Source organism: Barbus barbus (genome assembly GCF_936440315.1).
Source record: "Barbus barbus genome assembly, chromosome: 38".
Classification (NCBI taxonomy): domain Eukaryota; kingdom Metazoa; phylum Chordata; class Actinopteri; order Cypriniformes; family Cyprinidae; genus Barbus; species Barbus barbus.
This window is the reverse complement of record NC_136716.1, coordinates 11270951-11296248: the sequence shown is the minus strand read 5'-3', so window position 1 is coordinate 11296248 and position 25298 is coordinate 11270951. Positions and strand designations below refer to the sequence as shown.

The window sequence follows — 25298 nt, the reverse complement described above, 5'->3', positions numbered from 1 at the left end:
CCTGATTAAAGCAACAAAAGCATTCACTAAAATAGAGGAAGAGTAAAAAGACCTCAAACACCATGAGAGATTACGTCTAACTTTACATACTGTAAACATTACATTTAACAATATTTAAGAATATTACATACCTGTAATATCGTGGTTTAACGTCAAGGGTAGCTAATGCAGCTAACGTTAACTGAGGAAATACGCTATTTCCTCAGTTAACGTTAACCTGTGTCTTTATGGCTTACCTGATCTGATCTCGTATCAGTTTTATACATTTGTAGACATTTTAATGAGACATTTGTCTAATTAAAATGAAGAGTAGTAGTTTTAAAATTCTATTGTATGCATGTTTAGAAAAGCCTCATAAAACAAACTTAATAAAATAACACATATTATACTAACACTACCTATTTATTTGTATTTGATGATTTGTTAATTTCACTTAATATATTAACTTAATTTGATAAAACATTTGGAATGGGTTTTTATGCACGTTCAGCCAGAGTTTATGTTGCATTTATGACCAGCAGGGGTCACCAACGTGTAGTGTTTTCTATTACTCAATAAGAGTAACCTAACATCATAAATTTGTATCTTTAAAAGGCAATCTATTAAATTCTAAGGTAATCTAAAACAAACAGTATTACAAGTCAATAAAAAAAAGAAACAAATGAGAAAACATAAATAAAAAGAGTGACAAAAAGTCACTAAATTCGATTATATGGAAAGGGACAAAATATTTTTATATATGTGTATTTGTATCAAAGTAGGCAAACGTTTGAAATTCCAGTAGTTTACAGGTGAAGCTGTTAGGACTTTTATTATGAATTGTCCTTTACGATCCTTGTGTAGGTCACAGTCATCAGATTCACGCTTTGGTTTCACGTTGCTGCATGCTGTGACATCTCTTGTCAGAGTATTTATTTGCTCCTAGATATTTGAGTTACCCTTGTTTATACTTAATACTTGTGTTTTCGTATTCTTACTGTAACATGAACGATGATTTGTCAAGTTAGCTGTAAAGCCTGATCCCGCTTTCTAACCTTGACTAAATGCTTCAGTACTCTTACATTTTTAGGAATACATAGCGTTCTAAGTATATGATGTTACGGAATATCTGTAGGTATCACGGGCAGTTTGGTCAGGTCATTTGGCCATTTTCTCTTCCTCAAGGGCAGCATGTTCCCAGTTTATCAACACGCCTACAAAAGGCAAGATATGCCAGTGCCACAACAGGTAAGATCATTACAGAAGAGTAACGTTGTAGAAGGACAAATCTAATGTATTGATGCTTGATCTCTTGTTCCTTAAATCACATTTTGCAGAGAGAAAGAAGTTCTATGAGAACGTCTCGATATCTCAAGGTGAAGGTGAGCATCATTCAGTGTTGATGCCCATATAGCAGCACATATCTGCAACTTCAAAAAGAAACAAGAAAAAGTTATGTCTGTTTGAAAATAGTTTTTGTGTTGTCTACAGGGGGGTTGTATGAAATAAACCTAGACAAACGAAAGCTGAAGACTCCAAGTGGAAAGCTGTTCACAGTGCCCAATGAAGCTCTTGCCATAGCTGTTGCAACAGAGTGGGACGTTCAGAAGGACACGCTGAAGTTTTACACCATGCACTTAGTAGGCATTATGGTTAAATAAAGAGTCCTTACATTTTGTGATATAGTATAGTAAATATATGCATCCAACATTATCTGCATACATGCAGCAAGCGATGCCTACCACATCTCAAATATCAACTGTTTTAATTGCTTATACAGTCATAAAATGTGAACTATAATATCATCCAGCTCTATTCTGCTTAATGTGACTATAAGGTGTCAAGATATTACAAACATTAACATCCTGATTTTATGTAAAGTCTTATATGTATAAAAATTACATGATTTGACTCAAATTGTACATATGCTAATATGACTTATTTCTGTCCATACAGACCACCCTTTGCAACACAGCGCTTGACAACCCAATGCAAAGGACGAAGGAACAAATTATCTCAGCTGCTCTAAAGTTTTTGGAGACTGACACAATCTGGTATTTTGAGGTTCACTTGATGGCATTTAATTAATTAAACCAAGATTTATATAACATTATCTTGTAAAGGCAGTAAAGGTGAATGGTATTACATTTCCTAAATACATCTGTTCATAGTGTGTTTTCGTTAAATCGGATACCTTTGTTGTAGCTACAGAGTAGAAGAACCTCCAGGTCTTGTAGAACTTCAGAGAAATGAATGGGACCCTGTAATGAACTGGATAGAACAAAGGTAATTTTGGCTAGATTAATTTATCGCTTTTTAACTAGAATATGTAATAGCCATAAAAATAATGAATGACGTATATGAACGTCTTGTGATTTTTAGGTACAATGTAGTAATTGGCTCATCCACCAGTATAATGGGACCTCAAATCCCAGAGGAGACTAAGGAGACATTTTGTCAACACCTTAAGTCCTACAATTTGTGGTCTCTGACAGGTAAAGATACTGTGGTGCTTTTGCATCTTATGTAAATTGACATTTTTACATAGGATTTTGCATCTTATGAGAATAGGCCTGTTTGAACAGTCCAGGTTTTTTGTTTCTGCAGGACTTGAGTATGTGATCACTCAGCTGAAATCACTGGTCTTGTCCTTTGGGCTGATTGACAGACACCTAAGCGTGGAACAAGTGGTTCTTCTGTCCAGACTTGAGGAAGAATACCAGGTTTGGTAGTTTTTAGTTTGTACCAGCTGTTTAGTAATTACAGCTTTTTGCCCATATTAATATTTACTGTTCTTTATGTTCTGTTCTGTCTTAGATCCAGCAATGGGGAAATGTGGAATGGGTCCATGATTATGACTTGTATGAGTTGCGAGCACGGACAGCTGCTGGTGCAATGTTTGTGCATCTGTCTTCTGAAAGCACAGCTGTCAAGAGAAAAATTTTACAGGACTGATAAGGCCAAAAAGGCACCGTTTGAGACTGAAAAAATGTGATTTTTGTTATATCCGTCCTATTTTCTTTTTACAGCAAGCTGCAGTGACACCAGTTACAATGCTGTTGCTGTTTAGCTATGTTTTTAGCAATAATATAGATGTCTAAGGTCATGATATGTATTATTAATTTCAACAGCTGCCAAACGGAAAGACTGTAAATACGAAATCCCAGTATTTAATGTCAAAGCTGTGAAACTGTTTAGCTAAAATGTTGGAAACAAAAAAAATAAATTGATAAATTGTAATCATGTGCACATGTCTGATCATCTCATTTATTTTTACTAACCCAGTCTCATGTTTTTCCAAGCAGTTCCCTTAAAGTCAAAATCACACATTAAAAAAACATATGTTTTTAAGTGCATAGTACGAAAGGGCAATCTGATACATAACCATTAGTAATATACAGTGTTGGGAAGGTTACTTTGGAAATGTAATAGGTTACAGATTACAAGTTACCCTACTTAAAATGTAATAAGTAGTGTAACTTTTCAATTACTTTATTGAAGTAATGTAACTGATTACATTTGACTACTTTTCTAAATTTCTAATGTTTTCAACTGTTAATCATTTTCAAGCATGTTAAGCAGGCAGGGTTAACCTTACATTAGTGCTTAACACTGATTACTGTCAGACTTTCTAAATCTTTCATCGCTTGAATTAAAGGGGTCCTATTATGCTATAGAGCTCGAACACCCCCACCCCTCAACCATTCAAATTTCTGTAGGCAGGATTTACAATTTCTGATGTCATAAATACAGGAAAGCAATTTTGTAGTCCAAACGAGCCGTTCGTTGTAGTTCTTGAAAAAGGATTTTTAAAAATGAAATATCTCCCTTTGGAGTGGACTTTGAGATTTGTAACTTTGTAGATCGTTTTATGCCCAAACATACACACTACACAATGACTAAAATTCAAAAAGTGAAAAAGCATAATAGGACCCCTTTAAGATTATAATATTTAAATTTTAAAGGAGACATTGCTCTGGGTGTGCGTGTATGGTGTGTGTTCACTGCAGTGTGTGCGCACTTGGACGGGTTAAATGCAGAGCACAAATTCCGAGTATGGATCACCATACTCGGCCACACATCACTTCACTTTCATTAAATTCGTTTATACCTGGCTGTGCAAATCATTTTACTCCAGACTGTTTTCTGAACGATGGACAATTCAAGGCAGGTTTTGTTAAAAAGTTAAAACTCAAGCATGGATCACTTCCACAGAAGAGAGGGGCAGGATGAGCAGTGCTCATTAGCATGTAAAGAGATATGCACCGAAACGAGTCACTGTGTTTTTGACAAGGTAAAAAGGGTGTTGTTTTACACGACCACTGAGACCATTTCAAGAAGACCCTAATGGCCCTTACCAAAAAAGTAGTATACTTCAAGTTTATTTTATTAAGTATACTTAAGTAAAGTTCAAGTATATTTTTAAGTATACTCTATGTAGTAAGTATGCAAATAGCAGTGCACTAGTAGTATACTCGTAAGTGTACTATTTCAATACTCATTGGGACTAAATTGGCCCACTTTTATATAAAATATAATTTTAAGTATACTTTAAGCATACCAGTAGTAAACTTTGAGTACACAACTAGTTTACATCAAAGTTTTTAGCTTGTACTGTAATTATACTAAAAGTGAACTTATAGGTATACTGATAGTTTACTCATTAAATACTTGTAGTAGCGTTTTTAGTACACTTTGAAGTATAGTCTCAATAAACTACCAGTTTCGTAGTTTTATATGGTAAGTATACTCATAGGTTTTCTTTAAGTGAACTTTACATCATACTTTAAGTATACTACTATGTCCCTATTTATTAATTTGTATATATTTTGTTATATGAATATCTGAACATACAAAACATCAAAAGAAAGAGCAGGGTCTCTGCTTGTAAACAAACACATTTTATTCTAGCTTCATGCATTCTTTTTTTAAAAACTTGATTATGGGTAAGTTTCATAAATAAAAAAATAAACTAATAAACAACTTATTGAACAAAAAGCTGAAAAAAAACTGTGAATTGGATTCAGAATGATAATAAAAAAAATAGATGGAGTCGATCAACACCCCAAAGCTTGACAGTCATTATTACCTTTTCATTGGTTGACATTTTATTCCATAATGTTACACAGTTTTGATTCTGTTTTATGTCAGATGATAATGTTAGATTACACGTGGACGCATCTGTTGTTTTGGTTTCTTCGCCCTTACCATATAACAATGAAAACGCGGATTCTAGGAGCACATGTATGGCTCAAATATATTTAGACTTTTTCTATAAAACAGTCACGTCAGTGGAATCACTGCTGTCCCTTTAATTAGCTGGCGTGTCATTTCAATAACTGACTGCAGGTTCGACCAATAGCTTTGCTGCGCTGAATCACGCGACCAATAGGAGTCGTCCATGGGCGGGGCTTGAGTGTTTACTGTCTCATTGACTGTTAGTCGTTGGGTATGTTGACAAGATGGAGTTCTTGCTGGGAAACCCATATAGTACTCCGGTGGGACTGTGCATTGGTATGTTTTTTTTTAGAAATTATATGATGCTTAAAAATTCTGTAGTAACAAGTTAACGCCTAAAGCGATGCATTTAGCTAAGCCGCTGTGTAGAAACTCAACATATGGAAAGCCTATCAGTTAGCTGGCTAACAGCTAACGTTAATGCTCATTCATGCTAGCTGGTCTAACTTACAGTTACCTCTCAATATGTGCGTCTTAAAATAGTAATTTACTTAATGAATTAAATGTCCGATTAAAGGGAGGCGAAGCGCTTTTAAGTAAGCTGAAATACTACTTTCACTTACCAGCTGGTATTAGCCTGCTAGCCAGTGGACACTGCGTTTATCTCTCACACCCAGTTTCATAGCAAAAGATTGAGGTAACGTTAATGAGTGTAAATGATTCATACTATTGTTCAACTCTTATAAATGGACACTGACTTATAAAAGGAAACTGACGGCTTGCTTTGGAAGATAACCAGCATGCACATACTGCGCAGCGGTTTGCAGTTCAGTGTAATGTCATCAGTGCCGATGTTGTATCAGATTCTCTTGTTAGTGAAAGGCAGTAATCGACTATCTTATCAGTTTTTTTATATCTTTCCCAGAAAGGGCCACAGATGGCTCACTACAAAGTGAAGACTGGGCCTTGAATATGGAAATATGTGACATAATCAATGAAACAGAAGATGGGTGAGACATGAAAGATGGATGATTTATTGCATTTAACAGGTTGGATTAAGTAATCTCTGTTCTGACATATTCCATCAACCTTCAAACATTGTACAGAAACCTACAAACATTGTACAAATCCAGAAGATGCTGTCATTGTTAAAGTTTCACATGTTTTCATGTTAATTATGTTTAATTTATGGCTGAATGATCATGCCACAAGTCATTCTGTGGCCATTCAAATCCATTGCAAGTCCAGGGCGTTACATAAATTGAATAGTCATGACAATGTGTTATTAATGGAACCAGGCAATGCTTGCTTGCAGAAAGTGATTCATTCACTTGACCTTGTCATTGAAACTTCATAATAGATTGCTTTTTTAGCAGCATAGATGTGTTATTTAATTATTTGTCTGATTTATAGGCCTAAGGATGCTATAAGAGCTGTGAAGAAGAGGCTTAATGGGAATAAAAACTACAGGGAGGTGATGCTTACGCTGACGGTGAGAGGCGTGCAGTGGGAACAATTCTCTTTGCAGTCTTACTAACATTTTTAGATTGTCCTGTTCATTTTGATTTTCCATAATGTGTTCAGGTTCTTGAGTCATGTGTAAAGAACTGTGGGTACCGGTTCCATGCGCTCATCACCACCCGGGACTTCATTGATGGCATTTTGGTGAAAATCATATCTCCTAAAAATACCCCACCTGCCATAGTGCAGGACAAAGTGCTAGCATTGATACAGGTATGGACTGGATGTTTTGATTGTTCATTTAAGGAAATAATGTTGTTTTGTGGTTTTAACACAATATGAGGGAAGGAAACTTATGACATGAGGCATTTCAAAAAGAAGGGCATGATAAAGAGGGTTAGGAGGTGCATCATGAGGCGGGTTACCTGATGCTCTGTAGTCAAGGAGATCCGACTGTTTCGTTGGCACTGAAGTTGAGCTCATTACAACCTAGTTGCTCAGGTTACTAGGTTTGGCTCAGATGACCAAGGGTGACTTCAATTTGCTTGGTCTTGCATCTAATGTGATGCTAGAAATTTTTCATTATGAAATTATTAACATGTCTAGAATGGCTTTGTCACTAGGCAAGTAGAGTTTGTGCTTTGCATTTTTGTTTGACATTCAAACAACATTATTTAAAACAGTCACCTTATTGTAGTACCAACACTACCTTTTAAAAGTCAAAATGTGTCTTGAGCGTCAAAGCAGTGTTTTAGAATGATACATTATGTAATAGCTGTTAATAAAAGAGCTTTGCCATCACAGGAAGAAATTACATGTTAAAATATGAACGTATAACAGTTATTTTATATTGTAATGATATTTCACAATAGTAAGGTTTTACTGTATTTGTGACTAAATAAATGCAGCTTTGGTGAGAGACACTTTCAAATTATCATAAAAAATCTTGCAACTCAAACCCTAAGGTTGTTTGGAGCCTCAACGAATTTCTTTATTCTGTTAAACACAAATGAACCACAAAACCAGTCTTACGGGTCCATTTTTCAAAATTGAGATTTATAAGTCATCTTAAAGCTAAATAAGTAAGCTTTCCATTGATGTATGGTTTGTTAGGATAGGCCAATATTTGGGCAAGCTACAACTATTTGAAAATCTGAGGTGGCAAAAAAATCTAAATATTGAGAAATTCCCTTTAAAGCTGTTTAAAAGAAGTCCTTAGCAATGCATATTACTAATCAAAAAACGTTTTGATATATTTACAGTAGAAAATGCACAAAATATCTTCATGGAACATGATCTTTACTTAACATCCTAATTATTTTTGGCATAATTTTTTTTTAATAATTTTGACCCAACGTATTTTTGGCTATTGCTACAAATATACCTGTGCTAGTTAAGACTGGTTTTGTGGTCCAGGGTCACATTTGAAAGAATGTGGGTAGTATTTTTTGTATTTGGTATGCCATACTATGAAAGTCAGCAGCTACAATTTTTTTTAATCTATATTTTTCATATGTAGTGCAGTGTGCTTTAATAGCTATTCTAATGCATCTTAAATTACAAGATTTCAAAGCATATGGCATGTACTCTATACATCAGGCATGGGCAGATGCCTTCAGGAGTAGTCCAGATTTGACTGGAGTAGTCCACGTCTACGAAGAAATGAAGAGGAAGGGTATAGAGTTTCCTCAATCTGACTTGGAGACCTTGTCCCCCATTCACACACCACAACGGGTAGGTGTTGATGTCAGATATATTATGGTTTGTTTATCACACAGGTTATTGCAGCTCCCATTAAAATATTATGCCCCTTGTCATTTACTTAACTTTATCGCTTTACCTTCCCTCTTTATCTCTGCACTTTCGTTCATTGTCTTGCTCTGTTGATAATAGCAGCAAAGTGTTGGACCAGAGTTGGACCAGCAGAAATCTAACGCCCCAGTCCAGCCCAAGCCACAGCCTCACCCTGCCTCCGCTCCTCCTTTCTCTGCCCCTGTGACTCACACTTCCCCACAGATGCCCAATCTGCACATGTCTGGGCCCATCAACCCTTCCCCTGAACAGGTACTGTAGAACCTTTTTCCTCCATTCTTTTATATGGTATAGATCAACATTTGTTTTCATAGATTGCATAATGATTTACTAAAATATCATTGATTAGATTTGCAAGCTGCGCAGTGAGCTTGACATTGTGCGTGGGAACACTAAGGTGATGTCGGAGATGTTGACCGAGATGGTTCCTGGTCAAGAGGATCCTTCCGATCATGAGCTTCTGCAGGTTTCTCATTCAGATTTTTTTTTTTGTTTACTTGCTTGAAAGAGCTACTGAAGGCCACTAGAGGGAGTGTTGGTGCAGCATTATGTTGACCATTTTTAATATTCAGCGTTACATGGTTTGCTTCCTTTGTTTTTAAGGAGTTAAACAGAACGTGCAGGGCCATGCAGCAGAGGATAGTTGAGCTCATCTCACGTGTGACCAATGAGGAAGTCACAGAGGAGCTCCTGCACGTCAACGACGACCTCAACAACATCTTCCTACGATATGAGAGGTGTGAGAACAATGGGTCTCATTCACTAATAATTGCGTACGTTTTTCGTATTTATACGCACATTTGAATTTCTCACGAAAACTTTCCGCCTAATTCACAACACGTGCGTACGCACATGAGCTTGTTCTTAAACTCGTTCTTCTGTTAGTGAATCTGGAGTCTTCTAAATGAGCGCCCGCGTGCACGAGGTTAGTGATTAGCATAATACACGCCCAAACCAGCTCCATATAAGGGCTTTCCGCAAAGCGGCACTCGTCCAGAGAAAGACAATTATGGCACCGAAACAAAAGACAAAGAAAAAGAACTTTAACGATAATGAACGTGAGGTTTTGCTGTCGGAGGTGGAAGCCAGAAAAAAATTGCTATTTAAAAGCCATTCGTCACTCTCAGCAAACATATCTGTGCGCTCTCTAAAGACGCGCTCTCTCCTTAGAGCACGCGCCCAATGTCTTTAAGCAGCACCAAGTGTGCCATGCCTCCAAACACAAGGTGAGACACAATAATCGCCGTTTATATAAGGACAGATCAGGTGATTTGTTGTTTGGACCTCTAATTATATATATATATATATATATATATATATATATATATATATGTATATGTATGTATATATCTATTTATATAATTGGACCTCTAATTATACTTTATTATAAATTTTAATGTCTAGTTACTTTTCACCCACCCTGTAAATAACATATCTAATTATATCTAGGGTTCTTTATACATGCTTATAAGGCCCCGGGCGTACATGATTATTGCGTACGTGTGGTATAAGTTGTTCTTGAATTTTTTCGTACATTTAGAATAAGTTTTAGTACAAAAGTTTTTGATGAATCATTATTCGTGAAAACATCTGTATGCACATTTCACGCAAAATTTGTGCGTACGCATGTTTAGTGAATGAGACCCAATGTATTTACCTTTTCTTTAAAGAGATATTCATTAAAAAATTCTTACACTAATGTTAATCTTTGAAACACAATTTAAGATAATTTTTTATGAAACCTGAGAGGTTTCTGGCCTTCCAAGAAGTCCCAAAAGGTTATAAAGGCATTTTAAACTGAATCCATATGAATATTGCAGTTTAATCCAAGTCTTTGTTTACATCTAAACAGTGATCAACACACGTACATAGCGCACTTTAAATATGGTAATCGGAAGCACACGAAAACCAATGAGGTTTGTTCTAGCACATAGCGCACACAAAGGCATAGTGGACTGGCACGCAGGGCACACACTGCAGGGGGGCCCCGCGGTAACCTCCCCGTGCTGAGTTGCATTGCATCACATATCGACAGAAATATTGTCAAAAGCATCAAAATATTGCATCAAATTTTGGCAATATTAAGAGGATTTAGTATTTCCAATTAATGTAGGCCTGTTATGTTCTTCTTATTATTAGGCCTATTATTATTATTAGGTTACTTTTATTATTAAATTACAATTAATTTGCCCTGCAATAATTTCATAGAGGATTACCTCTGAGGATAATAAAAGATTAGCCTATTAACTTACTCCTCATTGAAAATGTTTTTAAAAAGGCTTTTTAAACAAGGTATATTAATTTATACAATGAATTATAGGCCTATAATGAAAATTATTAACGCTGAAGTCATCAGTAAAAATTAAGAGCAGCATTATTTCATGCACCGATTTAAACAAAAAAACACCCGTTTAAAGCAAAATATGATTCTTCTCGTTTCTCACTATACGGACCACGTTTTAGGGTGAACCATCCCTTTAATGCTTGATTTAAAAAAGGCTGCTTTAAGTGAGAGGTAGGTGTAATAAGTTATATGTATTCTTGTTGCTTACTTTTCATGCTTTTAATTTTTTTAGATACGAGAGATTCCGATCTGGCCGAACTGCTCAAGGCGTAAACAATGGGGTGAGTTGTATCTTCATTAAGAGAGTTGTTCTTTTATCTGTATTAGCATCATTTCATCAAGGTGTGTGTTTTATTTTCCCCCGAACACATTGTAAGGTAAATTGTTCATGCCAACAGCACATCTCAGTCACTCATATTATTTCCTCTTCCTCTCATTGCTTGCTTTTTGCTCTAAAATATGCTCTGAGAATGCGTGATACGTTTGCTTTGAGATGCAAACTTCATTGTGTGGTTCTCAACTGATGTGATTGCATGTTGGTGTTATTTATTGTGTGGTTTGGTCGGTTTTGTGATTTGTTTTTCCTATTTTTATTTTTTGTTATTGCTAGCTGAGGGAGGCAAGTATGAAAGTCATCTAATCTCATTTTTTACTTTGACACGCAAATGCTAAAGAATGTTATGTCCGTCTTGGCTGGTACATCTTCCTGTGTTGCATCTGGCTTGTCTTGACAGTGAACCTCCATTAGCATGTAGAATGCCTGTCCCACAGTCTGTGACTTTTGCCTGCACCCTTTCCATCTACTTGCACTAGGACTAGTTCCTGCACTGCTTCAAATAAAATAGGCTACATGGGGATTTACTGTATTAACAATGCATTTCATGTAATTGATGTATGATTTTTACAGCACACATACAGCTATATTTTTTAGGCTATTGTAGTCATTTCCAGGACTGCATGAGAGACGTTCACTACCAATCAAAAGTTTGGGGTCAAGAAGATTTTTGAATTAATGAATAAATTAATAAAGGAAATGAAATGAAATGAAAATCCTAAAAAAATATTAAGCAAAAATATTACTGTTAATATTCAGTGCTGATAAATCAAGGATATTAAAATGATGTCTGAAGAATCATGTGCTGTTATTCCTTCTGACCAAACACATTTTTGACAATGTGTATTATTATTATTATTATTGATGTGCTTTTTTGAATTTGAACCCTTTTATATTACTTGACATAAGCGTGTCACTGTGTCAAGACATTAGCAAATTATGTTTTTGACAGCATGTTTTAATGTGCATTTGAATGAGAATCTGAGGGAGTACAGCAACAACCTTTTTTCAAGTGGCAAAGAAACAAATGCTATGAGAAACATTCTCACACATTTAATAACAATAAGACTGAGAATATTCAATAGCCATTCCTCTTGTGCCCACTATAATAGTCGATGTGCCTGTGCAGTCTGAAAACTTCACCTTTTTCATCAATTCTTGGTGTACCTTGAGTTACAGATTGAACCTCCTCTCACAAAAGAGTTGGTGAAACCGGTGTAAACAATGTGTATACCACATCCCAACCATTCATCTTAACCCTCTTAACCTTATAAAGGTCCTTTTTAAAAAATTAGCATATTGTGATAAAGTTCATTATTTTCTGTAATGTACTGATAAACATTAGACTTTCATATATTTTAGATTCATTACAACACAACTGAAGTAGTTCAAGCCTTTTATTGTTTTAATATTGATGATTTTGGCATACAGCTCATGAAAACCCAAAATTCCTATCTCAAAAAATTAGCATATCATGAAAAGGTTCTCTAAACGAGCTATTAACCTAATCATCTGAATCAACTAATTAACTCTAAACACCTGCAAAAGATTCCTGATGCTTTTAAAAACTCCCAGCCTGGTTCATTACTCAAAACCGCAATCATGGGTAAGACTGCCGACCTGACTGCTGTCCAGAAGGCCATCATTGACACCCTCAAGCAAGAGGGTAAGACACAGAAAGACATTTCTGAACGAATAGGCTGTTCCCAGAGTGCTGTATCAAGGCACCTCAGTGGGAAGTCTGTGGGAAGGAAAAAGTGTGGCAGAAAACGCAGCACAACGAGAAGAGGTGACCGGACCCTGAGGAAGATTGTGGAGAAGGACCGATTCCAGACCTTGGGGGACCTGCGGAAGCAGTGGACTGAGTCTGGAGTAGAAACATCCAGAGCCACCGTGTACAGGCGTGTGCAGGAAATGGGCTACAGGTGCCGCATTCCCCAGGTCAAGCCACTTTTGAACCAGAAACAGCGGCAGAAGCGCCTGACCTGGGCTACAGAGAAGCAGCACTGGACTGTTGCTCAGTGGTCCAAAGTACTTTTTTTGGATGAAAGCAAATTTTGCATGTCATTTGGAAATCAAGGTGCCAGAGTCTGGAGGAAGACTGGGGAGAGGGAAATGCCAAAATGCCTGAAGTCCAGTGTCAAGTACCCACAGTCAGTGATGCTGGTGTTGGTCCACTGTGTTTTATCAAGGACAGGGTCAATGCAGCTAGCTATCAGGAGATTTTGGAGCACTTCATGCTTCCATCTGCTGAAAAGCTTTATGGAGATGATTTCATTTTTCAGCACGACCTGGCACCTGCTCACAGTGCCAAAACCACTGGTAAATGGTTTACTGACCATGGTATTACTGTGCTCAATTGGCCTGCCAACTCTCCTGACCTGAACCCCATAGAGAATCTGTGGGATATTGTGAAGAGAAAGTTGAGAGACGCAAGACCCAACACTCTGGATGAGCTTAAGGCCGCTATCGAAGCATCCTGGGCCTCCATAACACCTCAGCAGTGCCACAGGCTGATTGCCTCCATGCCACGCCGCATTGAAGCAGTCATTTCTGCAAAAGGATTCCCGACCAAGTATTGAGTGCATAACTGAACATAATTATTTGAAGGTTGACTTTTTTTGTATTAAAAACACTTTTCTTTTATTGGTCGGATGAAATATGCTAATTTTTTGAGATAGGAATTTTGGGTTTTCATGAGCTGTATGCCAAAATCATCAATATTAAAACAATAAAAGGCTTGAACTACTTCAGTTGTGTTGTAATGAATCTAAAATATATGAAAGTCTAATGTTTATCAGTACATTACAGAAAATAATGAACTTTATCACAATATGCTAATTGTTTGAAAAGGAACTGTATAACTGACTGCAGGGTCTCTCTTTTTAAAGTATGTAAAAAAAGCAGTACTTTACGTAAACCAGTTCGAAAATGTTCATGGTGTGAAGGTAAGATAGCAAATAAATAATCTTATAGCCCCAAAGTGTTCATAATCAATGTGTGTCTATTTGAAATGGTGTTGCGTATCCATAGGTCCTGAATGAGGCGACAGAAGATAACCTGATTGACCTGGGACCAGGGTCTCCAGCAGTGGTCAGCCCCAGGATCAGTGCTACTCCTCCATCCAGCTTGCCTCCCTCTGTGGCTCCGATTCGCTCCGCTTCACCAGTCACACTCTCCTCCAGACTGGCTGGTTTGGGTGAGTCTCATACCTTGGATCCACAATGTTTTTTACATTTTAGATATCATGTGGGAAGCTCTCTTGTTTGTCTGTACTAATGTAAGAATACCATTGCTTTGCAGATGTTGGTTCTGACAGTGTGAGTGGCACTTTGAGCTCTTTGACTACCTGTCAACCCCAAGATGACTTTGACACGTTTGCTCAGACCAGGACTGGCACCATACCTGAGAGGAAGAAGTATGAAACAAATCTATTTCATGTAATTGATAGCTTATGTATAATAGAGTAAGATGCCTCACTGAAATTGAAAATCCCAGATGTGCAGTATATAACTCAGTTTCTTCAGATTAACAAAATTGAAGAATTTTAGAAAACATAATCCATCTCTGTGAGTCCATATACAGTAATGCAAATGTACGGTACCTCCGATGTTGATGCTTCATAAATTACACAATACAAGCATGATGATAATCCATAAGATCCCAGTTGATCATTGTTTTCTGGACCAAAATGATAGGTGTGTGTCAGGAAAAAATAAATAAATAAATCAACTTTTTAAGCTATAAACCATCTCTTCCGACGGATCATCAGTTTATGACAGTTGGCCGTAAGCGATGCTTTGTAGCTTAAAATGTTACAAATATTGTTGTTGGTTTTTTACACACACCTATAGTTAGAACCCATAAGACCTACTTCTACCACCTGGAAGACATTGATTTATAAACTTTGACCATGTGGAATCCTGTCGTCTTCACTTTGTGTGGTTTTTGAAGCATCCATTCTGGACAATTGTACACTTGCATTGTAAGATGCATAAAGCTATCACCAAACTGGACAAAATTCTTTGGTTATTGCACACTGTTCTTGTTTCCATTTATACATTTACAAAGAGTTAGATTTTATGCCAAATTATTGTCATTCATTTATTTATGTTTTACGTTTAATTTTTAAAGTATTTATTTTCTTAGACAAAGGGGGCCTCTTTTTATGTAAAATACTAAATCGAGCTATCTGAAACAAAAAAAATTGCAGATCTTTATTATGCAGTAAAGGTGTAGGAGAGGCATCATTCGCTAATTATGATTTAAATTTTTATGATATTGTTTTATATTAGCTTTAACATTGCTAATTTTGAACTATCAGCGCACCATTCGAAGACACAAAGGCTTCAAGTGGAGTGGCCCCGACTTTGGATGTCAGACAACAACACACTGGGGTGAGTTTTCTTTGATACTCTGTGTATTTTTATTTTAGGACAGCTTCTTGCCTTTTTCATCAGTATATGTGACCCTGGACCACAAAACCAGTCTCAAGTCGCTGGGGTATATTTGTAGCAATAGCCAAAAATACATTGTGGGGGTCAAAATTATCTTTTATGCCAAAATTTTTTTCTTTTATGCCAAAAATCATTAGGATATTAAGTTAAGATCATGTTCCATGAAGATATTCTGTAAATTGATTACCCTAAATATATCTGAACTTGATTTGCTTAGTAATATGCATTGCTAAGGACTTCATTTGGACAACTTTAAAGGTGATTTTCTCAATATTTAGATTTTTTTTGCACCCTCAGATTCAAGATTTCAAATAGTTGTATCTCGGCAAAATATTGTCCAATCCTAACAAACCACACATCAATGAAAAGCTTATTTGTTCAGCTTTCAGATGATGTATAAATCTAAATTTAGAAAAATTGTCACTTAAGACTGGCTTTGTGGTCCATGGTCACATATGTGCATTTGGAATCATTGCTTTAATGTCAAAGAGGCATCCTAGAGCTGGATATTGAGGTACTTATGTTGGAGTGGTTGAAAATGCATATGAATTGCGGTTATTTGCAGAGGATACCAAGGTACGTAGTACACAGCAATGTTTGTGTAAGTGTACCAAAAACTCCAAATTAGTCAGTGAGAAGATTGTGACTTTGAAACTTTGCTCAGAAGGTGACACGTATACAGTACATTTGAGTTAAAAGAAACTAATTCTGGAAGTAAGAGTTCCGATTGTACTTTTATTTTTATATATTAGTTACTGATATTATTCAGTGGGTGCAGCTCAAAAGAGTCTTGAATTGCAGTAAAGTGCGGTGACGCTTGTGCATGATTTATTTCCACATGTCTCCATATGGGGGTAGTTTGCTAATATTGGTTTGATTAAGACTTTTATGTTGAAGTCTTATTGTTTTTGGTTTTTTTTTGTCATTTGTTTGTTTGTTTTGTCATGTTTTCTTGGGATTATTATTTTTTTTATTTATTTGCTTTGCTCCGGCCCATGGTTTGTGCCCATAGGCAGCTCTTGACCAGTCCTCTGTCATGGATGACATTGAGGAGTGGCTCTGTACTGATGTGGTGAGATTTCCTTTCTTTTATTTTTCTTTAATTTTTTGCTTTTTCTTAGGACATAAACTATTTTTCTGAAAAGAAATATGCCCTTGTTACCACATATTTCTTTTTGTTTGCCTTTTTGTTCTTGGCTGATTGCCCTTTATCCTCTTTTTGGGGTCACTAATGACTCTCCCTGTTTGGTTTTTCTGCATTCCTTACTTTTCTGGAATATTCTTACAATTACAAATATACACTGAGTGCATAGAGAATAGACTCTTGCTTGATATGCTTTTAACGCTTTTATTTTCTATACTAATGACTCTTTTGGATGTTTTGGGTAATGTCATTTAGCTAAACCAGGTATAGGTCATTTGAAGAGAAACAATTATCATGTTTGATGTGGTTGCAAAAAAAATGGTGTTCCTTTTTATGCAAGCCTTCATGCACTGAAATCTTTTACCCTTTCCTTCAGAAAGGAGATGAAGGAGAAGAGGGTGTGACAAGTGAAGGTATGAAGAATTACTTGATTTGTGCTACTGTTCAGAAGTTTGGGGTCAAGTTTGTTTTTTTGTTTTTTAGTAGGTTTTGTTGTTTTTAAAGAAATTAACACTTATTAAGGATGCATTAAATTGATCAATAGCTGACAGTAAAGGCATTTATAATGTTACAAATAATTTCTGTTTCTAGTTTATTTGAACTTTCTATTCATGGAAGAAACTGGTTTCCATCATGGCTTTGACAGAAATCTTTTTAACTGTGATAATAGATGTTTCTTAAGTAGCAAATTAACATATTAAAATGATTTCTGTACGATGATACAACACTGAAAATTCAGCTTTGACATAACAGGAATTACATTTTAAAATATATAAATTTTAAATTGTAATTAAACAATGTTACCGTTTTACTGTATTTTTAATCAAATAAATGCAGCCTTGGTGCACATAAGAGACTTCTTTAAAAAAAACATTAAAAACCAACCCTAAAATTTTGAACAGTAGTGTCTATCTGTTCATAGTCCCAGCAATTATATGCAGTTTTTGACTTTTAAATGCCCCTTGAAAACTTTCTTCCAGAGTTTGACAAGTTTCTGGAGGAGAGAGCCAAAGCAGCAGAGATGGTGCCCACGCTGCCGACACCCCCGAGTGATGAGCTTTCTGCTGCCGCCGGCGCTTCTGCAAACACGAGTAAAAAGGCAGGCAGGTCCGAGGACTCTGTCTTTGCCTTGTAGATAAGTGTCAGATGCTCTGGGGCGGCCCAGCACTGCTCATGTGGCAGTGATGGGTCAGCCGCTTTGCAGATCTATCATCTTCTCCTCTTTCTCTCCTGCTTCCTGCTTCGCCAGCACAATCAACACTACCACAGCTGAAGTGATTAAAACTGTTTCATGATCTTGACGTTTTCATAATGGACATTTTCATACTCTACCAAGTTTTCATTCCATTGAAAATACTGTATAAGATCCACTCATAACTCCGTCTAAAAGCATTACCGTTCCTTGTGGGTTTGAGAGTTCAATGTCTATTTTTTTTAATTGATATTTGCGGTATAAAGCAAGGAAATTAATGTAAAGTCTGCTACCAGATCCGGTCATGTCTAACTTTGTGTTCTCTGTGGTCCTGCATGCAACCGCTGGATAATCCAATTTCTCTTTCCTCATTAATGATCTGTAAAGGGAGCTAATAATTGTACTTTTTTATTTACCTGATGATTTGCTTTAAAGGGATGTTATACATAAGATTATTTATTATAAAATTTCCAATTAATACCTCTGACAAGATGAAAGCTGATGGTAGCAGTTCAGCTGGCAAATTTAAGATTTGTGTCATATTATCAGAAATTAGTACCAGTTATTAAATCAGACATAACTATTAGAGAGAGAAGTTTTAAGCATAGTCGTTATTTATTTGAATTTTAACACATTTTGCTTAAAAGTGACAGAAGTGACATGTCTGTACCACATCTCCGAAGTACATAAGTCATATCAGAGGGAAAATGATATTATCAATATTTCACTGGATACTTTTAAATGCTATTTTACTTGGCAAAACCATTGCCTATTAGAAAATTATGTATTTCAATTTAATTTGCACTGAAATAATTATTTGCCTTTCGGCTGTGTTAAAAGAGCTTTTGTTCAAATACAAAATTTAAGCTGTCGTTCATTTCAGTGCTGTCTATTACGAGGCCGAAAACAAATGGAGTTTCCAGAGAACTGATGGTGACTGCGAGGCAGTTTAAATTGGATTTTACGTTGCACAACTGCAGCAGAAGTGGAGTCGAGCTTAATGTTGTTATTGGGAATGAAATGGATCTGCCTTAAAGAACTGGTTGTGGGTAGTTTAAGGTGTAGTCCACTAATGGTCATTTAACGTTTGGTACTCTCATGTTTGCACATCAGAGATTTGATTTAGTGAGGTGAATGTGCTGATGTAATATCTTCGTTTGAGTGCTGTCTCGCTGTAGTGTACATGCTGTTTTGACGGACCAAATGTTTAACCTTAGCAAATAATTTAAGCGTGGAGTCAACTAACTTAAGACATATATTGCTTTTAACGTCCAGAGGAGTTTTAGTTGTTTGTATTTGATTTTATTTGTTCATTTAGGTGAGCACAAATCAAAGTGATGGTGCACTTTTGCATGGCTAATTATTTTATATGATTTGTCACACTACACAAAATATGTATTATGAGCCCCAGATCTATTGAGTAACTAAGCTTTGGCCCTCTTGGACTCATAATATTAGTTTGAAAACTGGGATTTTGTGGATCGTCGCCTTTGGGAGAATTATTGGGAGTTCATTATGCGGTGTCTGTTAACTGGAGCTGTTACGACCGTGTAAGGGAAACAGGTGTCAGTGATATTTAGTCTGTTTGGTATTTTTGAGAAGAGCTAAGAAGAAATTCAAGGATAGCTGTAGCAGGGATGCAGCTCAATTATGCATAAGCATTAAAACTAAAATATTATGGCTACTATCTATTTCTGTTGATAACAGGAGATTTGAGGGACACGACTTGGTGGTCACAATGGACTAGATTCTTTCATGAGCTCTGTATCTCCTACATTACTATGTACACTAAACTACATTAAAATTTTACCTCCCATGGATGTTAACCATCCCATTTAAATGCTGTTGTTATTGTTTTTGACACTATCGCTGAAACGGTTCATCTTGGGTAAAAACACATGATTTTAACTGAAGTTATTTATCAGTTTATTAGCATCTACCTTGAATGAATTTTTCAGCAATTCTGCAATTTCATCACTTAATGCTGCACTACGGTTTGATTTATTTGAAATGGTTTTAGCTGTAAATTAGTCTCAGTAATTTACAGTTTGAGAAAGCAGAACATTTTAGTATCTTTTTTTTCAGTAGACAGTATTGGTTACTGTATATTAGAATGAAGGGACTGTAAAGATTAAAAATCATAGATTTGGAGTTTCCACTTTTTTTTCCCCCCAGTGTAGTTGGAAAGAAAACATTTGACTGACTTATTGCAATCAGACAAAAATCATCCCCAGGATATGGTCAGCTTATGCCAATGTCTTTTGTACCATTGAGAGCATTTCTTTATAGGAGCGGCACCTTTCTTCTCTTTGAAATGTATCTGGAGTTGTGTGTGTCTATGTATATGTGTGAACAACAGCTCCTGATGTCTGCTGCAGACACCGTGTGTTTATTCTGTATTTACCCAGGGACGGGAAGGAGAGAATCTAGCTTTCTAAAATGACACATCTCTCTGAAGAAAAGTGAAAGTGCATTGTGTGTGTTGAGTGAGTGAGTGAGTGTGTCTGTGTGTGAGTGAAGGGCTGGAAGAAGCTGTACTCCCTAACCGGTGATCAATTCTGTGGTCAATCTTGGTTTTACAGATTGTACTGGTGTTGGTCTGTGTGCTTACCTGTTGTTATACCTCAAGCAGCTCTCTGTATTGTTTGATTCATGCATGTTGAACTCCAATAAAATATACCAAGATTGTGATGTTACCAGACTGATTATTGTAGACATATGTCATATTGAATATATTCAGCGCCTCTCAAACTGAATTACAGATCATGTTAAAATGGAGTTCACTGTGATAGTTATATTTTAGTACACACACATTTCAAACCCTGTAATTTACAAATTTGTGAACTTTAGTTACCAGCCATTCAGAACACCTACTTACCAAAACAAAATCAGAAATATATTATAAAATCTCATTCTGGATAGTAATGGCTTTCAGTTTTAAGACTGCATTTTCAGACTAAATTTTCTCTGACTTCTCTTCCTCAGCCTTTGTTTCCAAATGTAGCTCACTCAGAAATAAATGTTTGATGGTAAACCGTTTGAAGATGAGTAAAGTGATCAGCTGTTTCCTCACAATGTCAGCATACTGAATTCATGTCCTCCATTGACATCTATTAAAAAAAGGCCTGAAGTGAGAACGAGAGCTTCAGTTGCACACTGGTCCTTGGACGTCTCACAGGCATCGCATACCAGATGCATCATTCTGGATTTTCAACAGTCTCTGGAGTTGTAGATGGGCACCACAGACAGATGCCAAGCAGGTTCGCTGATGTGCGTACACTCAGAAATCGTCAAATTTTAAAGACGTTCAGTGTATGACCCTCTGCCAATGCTGGAGACTCCATTTGATAGTGATACATTAGTTTTACCTTTCACAGTTTGTTTATTGATTGATTACACCAGCATTTGTCGGGTTGTCAGGTATTACTTAACCTTACACATACACACACTACCATTAAAAATGTTTGAGGTCAGTATTTTATTATATTTTATTTCATATTTTCTTTTCTTTTTTTTGCAAGTATGCATTGAATTGATCAAAATGGACAGTCCACATGTTTATATGAAGATTTATTTCTTATATAAAGATTTTTAAATGCTGTTTATTTAATACATTTTCTATTCAATAAGTAATCCTAAAAAAAATCTTATCAAAGTTTCCACAGAAAAAAAATATTAAGTAGCGCAAGTGTTTTCAACATAGATAATAAGAAATGTTTCTTAAGCACCAAATCAGCATATTAAAATAATTTCTGCAGGATCGTGCATGTGACTGAAGACTGGAGTGATATAATTTTTTCGGCACAGGAATAAATATATCTTTGATCAAATAAGTGCTGACTTGGTGAGTATAAGACACTTCTTTCAAAAACATTAAAAAAGAAAATCTGATCTCAAACGTTCGAAGAGTCATTTACTACAAAACACAGCAACCAAGAAAAAGTCCAAGGATCAATTTGAAGGAGCTATTTCTAGAGAAGAAAACACAATCAGAGAGAACCTCATTCTGACTGCTAAAAAAAAAAAAAAGTAAATCTTTCAGCAGGAAATGATCTCAAACAGAAGGCCAAATGAACAGGAAGAGCTGCTCAAGATCTAAAAGGTGAGTGTCCTTATCATAACCACCTTATTTCAAAGATACTTCATTAGTTTTAATTGCGTGACTGTCTGCCAGTGAAGGGGTGGCGTTGTTTCTCGTAAACCCTTGAAGACAGAATCCTCTGTGCATGTGGACAAATTTGACAACAATTTAGAGGAAATGATGCAAGCACCAATGAGAATCAGGCTCGCATGGCACATTCCTAAGGGTTAAAAATAAAACCAGCTATGTTCAAAAGGCTGTAGTAAACACTTATAACAAGTACATAATCACTTCCATCATGGGTGTAATGGAAATGAATTATTCCCTAATCATGCAAGGGCCTTTTAATGTGTTCACATTTTGGGCTTTGGAATTAATTTAATAACCTCCATACTTCAAATCAATGGCTACTTATTGCATAGAAAACGTGGTTTGATGGTTTAAAAGCTTGTTTTGAACAGCTGCACAACATTTCCATGACATGGCCTGTTCAGTTTGGTCTGCTGTGAATTTTCAGGTATTTAGAGATTCTGATTACCACAAATAAGATCATATTGAATTAAATTTTCAAATAATTTTAGTAACTAGTGTCAGTCCAAATCACACCATCGTTCATGTTTTCAAAACCTCATAACCCGCAGTTATTTAAAGAGCTCTCTTTAGATTCTATGATTGTTCAGTAGCGTACATACACATCCAGCACTTATTCATTCAACTGAGTTATTCAATGAATGCTACATCCTTAGCATCCACTAAAAATCACACCTTAAGGAAATCACGATTGCTAATCAGGGACTCATTACTGCATTATTAGATTGCTTTTTCCCCCTTTTTAAGAAGCCTTTCTTAAAGGCTTCATCGCTATCTTGTTTTTATAATAATTTCCTGGCCAAAATCCAATTTTAAAACAGGGGAAAAGGCAATGAAAGCTAAACATTTTGAGTAAATTAGCTGTTTATGTTGATTATATGGGTGCTATTATCGTTGCACATCACTGATTTCCCAATTTCCTCATTCAGTGCTGTTTACTTAGCCCTAAGCCTCTCATTTCACCTCGCTGACAATGCTTCAGCATAACGCAATAAATATATGCACAAAAAGAGGGTTTATTTACAAATACGAGGGGGGAAAACTACAATTTTTATCTTAAGATTTGTACAATGACAGATGAGCCAAGCGAACAACACTGTCACAATATTCCTAAATCAGAAGAGACACATTAATGGGTGAACTATGAACTGCTTTTGCATTTTAACAAAATGAGAGTAATCTTAAAACAAGAATGCTGTCGGAGCTTTGAATTATTATTATTATTATTTTTTTTTTTTTTTTGGGGGGGGGGGGGGGGTCTCGGGCCTTTTAAGATCATGCCTTGAAGCACTTTATGCTAATTTACCCAAATATATCCACACCAGAGCGCACAACATCAACAACGCTGTTAATAGAAACCTCCTGATCCATAACAGTTTTGGAGTTAGATATTTACTGGGGGCAGTGCAATATTTACCTTAATATCAGTGATCGATCAGAGGATTTGCAAGCCGGCATAAGGCGTTTAATTATAATTGCATCAGGATAGGTGTTGTAGTGGCAGCAGGATTTGAATAAGGTCACATCTCCGGCTAACCTTGCAAGTGTAATGCTATATTAAATGCCACTCATGTTAAGTGTGTTGAAACCTTTCTGATGCAGTCACTCCGTAATATAAAGGTTAAATTGAAAAATGTCCCCTCCTGAGCACAAAGCAAGCCATGATTGATACACCTTAGAAGGAAAATAAATGTTAACAGGCTTCCGCTCTAAACTCCCAGCTTTATGAGTGATATGTATTCTAATAGAGTGTTTGGATCGCATTTAGTCAGACCTTATATAAATGGAAAAGGTCAGTCAGAGAGATTAGGGAGATTTGGAGAAGGTTAGACTGCGCTTGTCTGACAGTTCGCTAATATTCAGTTATGTCTATTAAAATATGTCAAAGCATTTCTATATCATTAATATGAATTTTCTTGATGTGTGTGTGTAATGGACTTTTTACTTTGTATACACTTTTTACTTTTATTTACACGTTTTACTTTTTACTTTATACGCAGAAGTTATATATATATATGAGAAATGTATCAAATGAAGCACTCTTGTTTTCATTCATTATGATATATCATAAATACTTAGAACATTCATGAAAACTGGCTTAAATCTAGAGTGTTCATTTATTTATGGTTTTGTTCAATGAGTGCTTTATATTAGTTAGCAGTTCACAGTTTTTTTTTATGATTTTAATAGCCGAATATCTAATCTCTTATGGAATATTTGGACGATTAGAACATATAGAGAATGTTTTCTCAAATCCTGAATGTTGTAGACGGGGAAAGAAAGAGTCTTTAAGCAATATTTTCAATGATTACTGCTTTATTGCCTTATATTGGCAGTCAAACAATATTTCATAGATCTCAGCATTGCTTTCTCTTATAAACCTACAAATTTAACAGTTATTGTGATTATTGTTTCATATACGACTTGGTCAATAAGCTTGTTTGATTTTGACTAAAAACTAATGACCAAACCAAAAAAAGGGCTATTATACATTGTGATCGATTCAGCAGAATAGCACATCTCACTTCTCCTTTTAAAAAAACTGTTTGTCTAAAGTTTAAAGATACTTTCAAATAAACAGAGATTCCCAAACGAAATTACAAAAACACCCCGGGGAGGGCTTTAGAGACGGAGAGCTCTGGTTTTGCCCGGAGGAGCATATGCTCAGCCTATCAGTGATTGATACGGATCACAGACTGTCAAGGGCCAATGATACACATTATAAACAACATGTAAACAATAGAGTTGTTCAGCAGTTGTGCAGTAAGCAGGGAATGCTGATTACACCAACCCCATAGCTATGTTAGCGCATTTGTTTGCAAACACTTCACTACAAACCCGTGCCTGCAACACCAACACACCTCAGGTGAGCATGAGATCTGCAGTTTTTACTTTTTACTTTAAAGGGGAGGAATGGATAATGAGAGATATGTTTGGGTCACACTTTACAATAAGGTCCCATTAGTTAATGCATTAGCTAATATTACTGATAATAAGCAATACATTTATTATAGCATTTATCAATCTTTGTTAAAGTAAATATCTGTATATGTTCATGTGAACTCAGGTCCATTAAATATGAACAGATACAACTTTTGATTTTATTAAAGCATTAGTAAATGTTATAATTAACATTAACTAAGATTATTAAATTATTTTTAATTATTTAATGTTAACTAATGTTAACATATGGAGACTTAAAGTATTGCCTGCAGTAATTTTGACA

At 35.9% G+C, this 25298-nt stretch overlaps 2 protein-coding genes across 4 annotated transcripts; both read left to right on the top strand.

The window, feature by feature from the left end:
- The first annotated feature begins 955 nt into the window (after positions 1-955).
- LOC306857742 (ATP synthase mitochondrial F1 complex assembly factor 2-like) lies at positions 956-3233 on the top strand. Its single transcript, XM_079397866.1, has 8 exons — positions 956-1227; positions 1317-1361; positions 1471-1619; positions 1936-2033; positions 2185-2265; positions 2362-2474; positions 2587-2702; positions 2797-3233. The coding sequence occupies exons 1-8, from the start codon at positions 1092-1094 to the stop codon at positions 2932-2934; spliced, it is 876 nt and encodes a 291-aa protein (XP_079253992.1). The 5' UTR covers positions 956-1091; the 3' UTR covers positions 2935-3233.
- A 2160-nt stretch (positions 3234-5393) lies between these two features.
- Positions 5394-20595, top strand: tom1l2b (target of myb1 like 2 membrane trafficking protein b). Of its 3 annotated transcripts, none has more exons than XM_079397799.1 (15): positions 5394-5493; positions 6083-6167; positions 6571-6649; positions 6742-6891; positions 8218-8352; positions 8515-8682; positions 8780-8896; positions 9034-9167; positions 11007-11055; positions 14142-14307; positions 14412-14526; positions 15433-15505; positions 16578-16637; positions 17086-17122; positions 17690-20595. In XM_079397799.1, the coding sequence occupies exons 1-15, from the start codon at positions 5442-5444 to the stop codon at positions 17842-17844; spliced, it is 1575 nt and encodes a 524-aa protein (XP_079253925.1). In that variant the 5' UTR covers positions 5394-5441; the 3' UTR covers positions 17845-20595. The 3 variants fall into 3 exon arrangements, with proteins under 3 accessions (XP_079253925.1, XP_079253924.1, XP_079253926.1); XM_079397798.1 differs by having other exon boundaries at positions 8512-8682; XM_079397800.1 differs by lacking the exon at positions 16578-16637 and having other exon boundaries at positions 8512-8682.
- The last annotated feature ends 4703 nt before the right edge of the window (positions 20596-25298 follow it).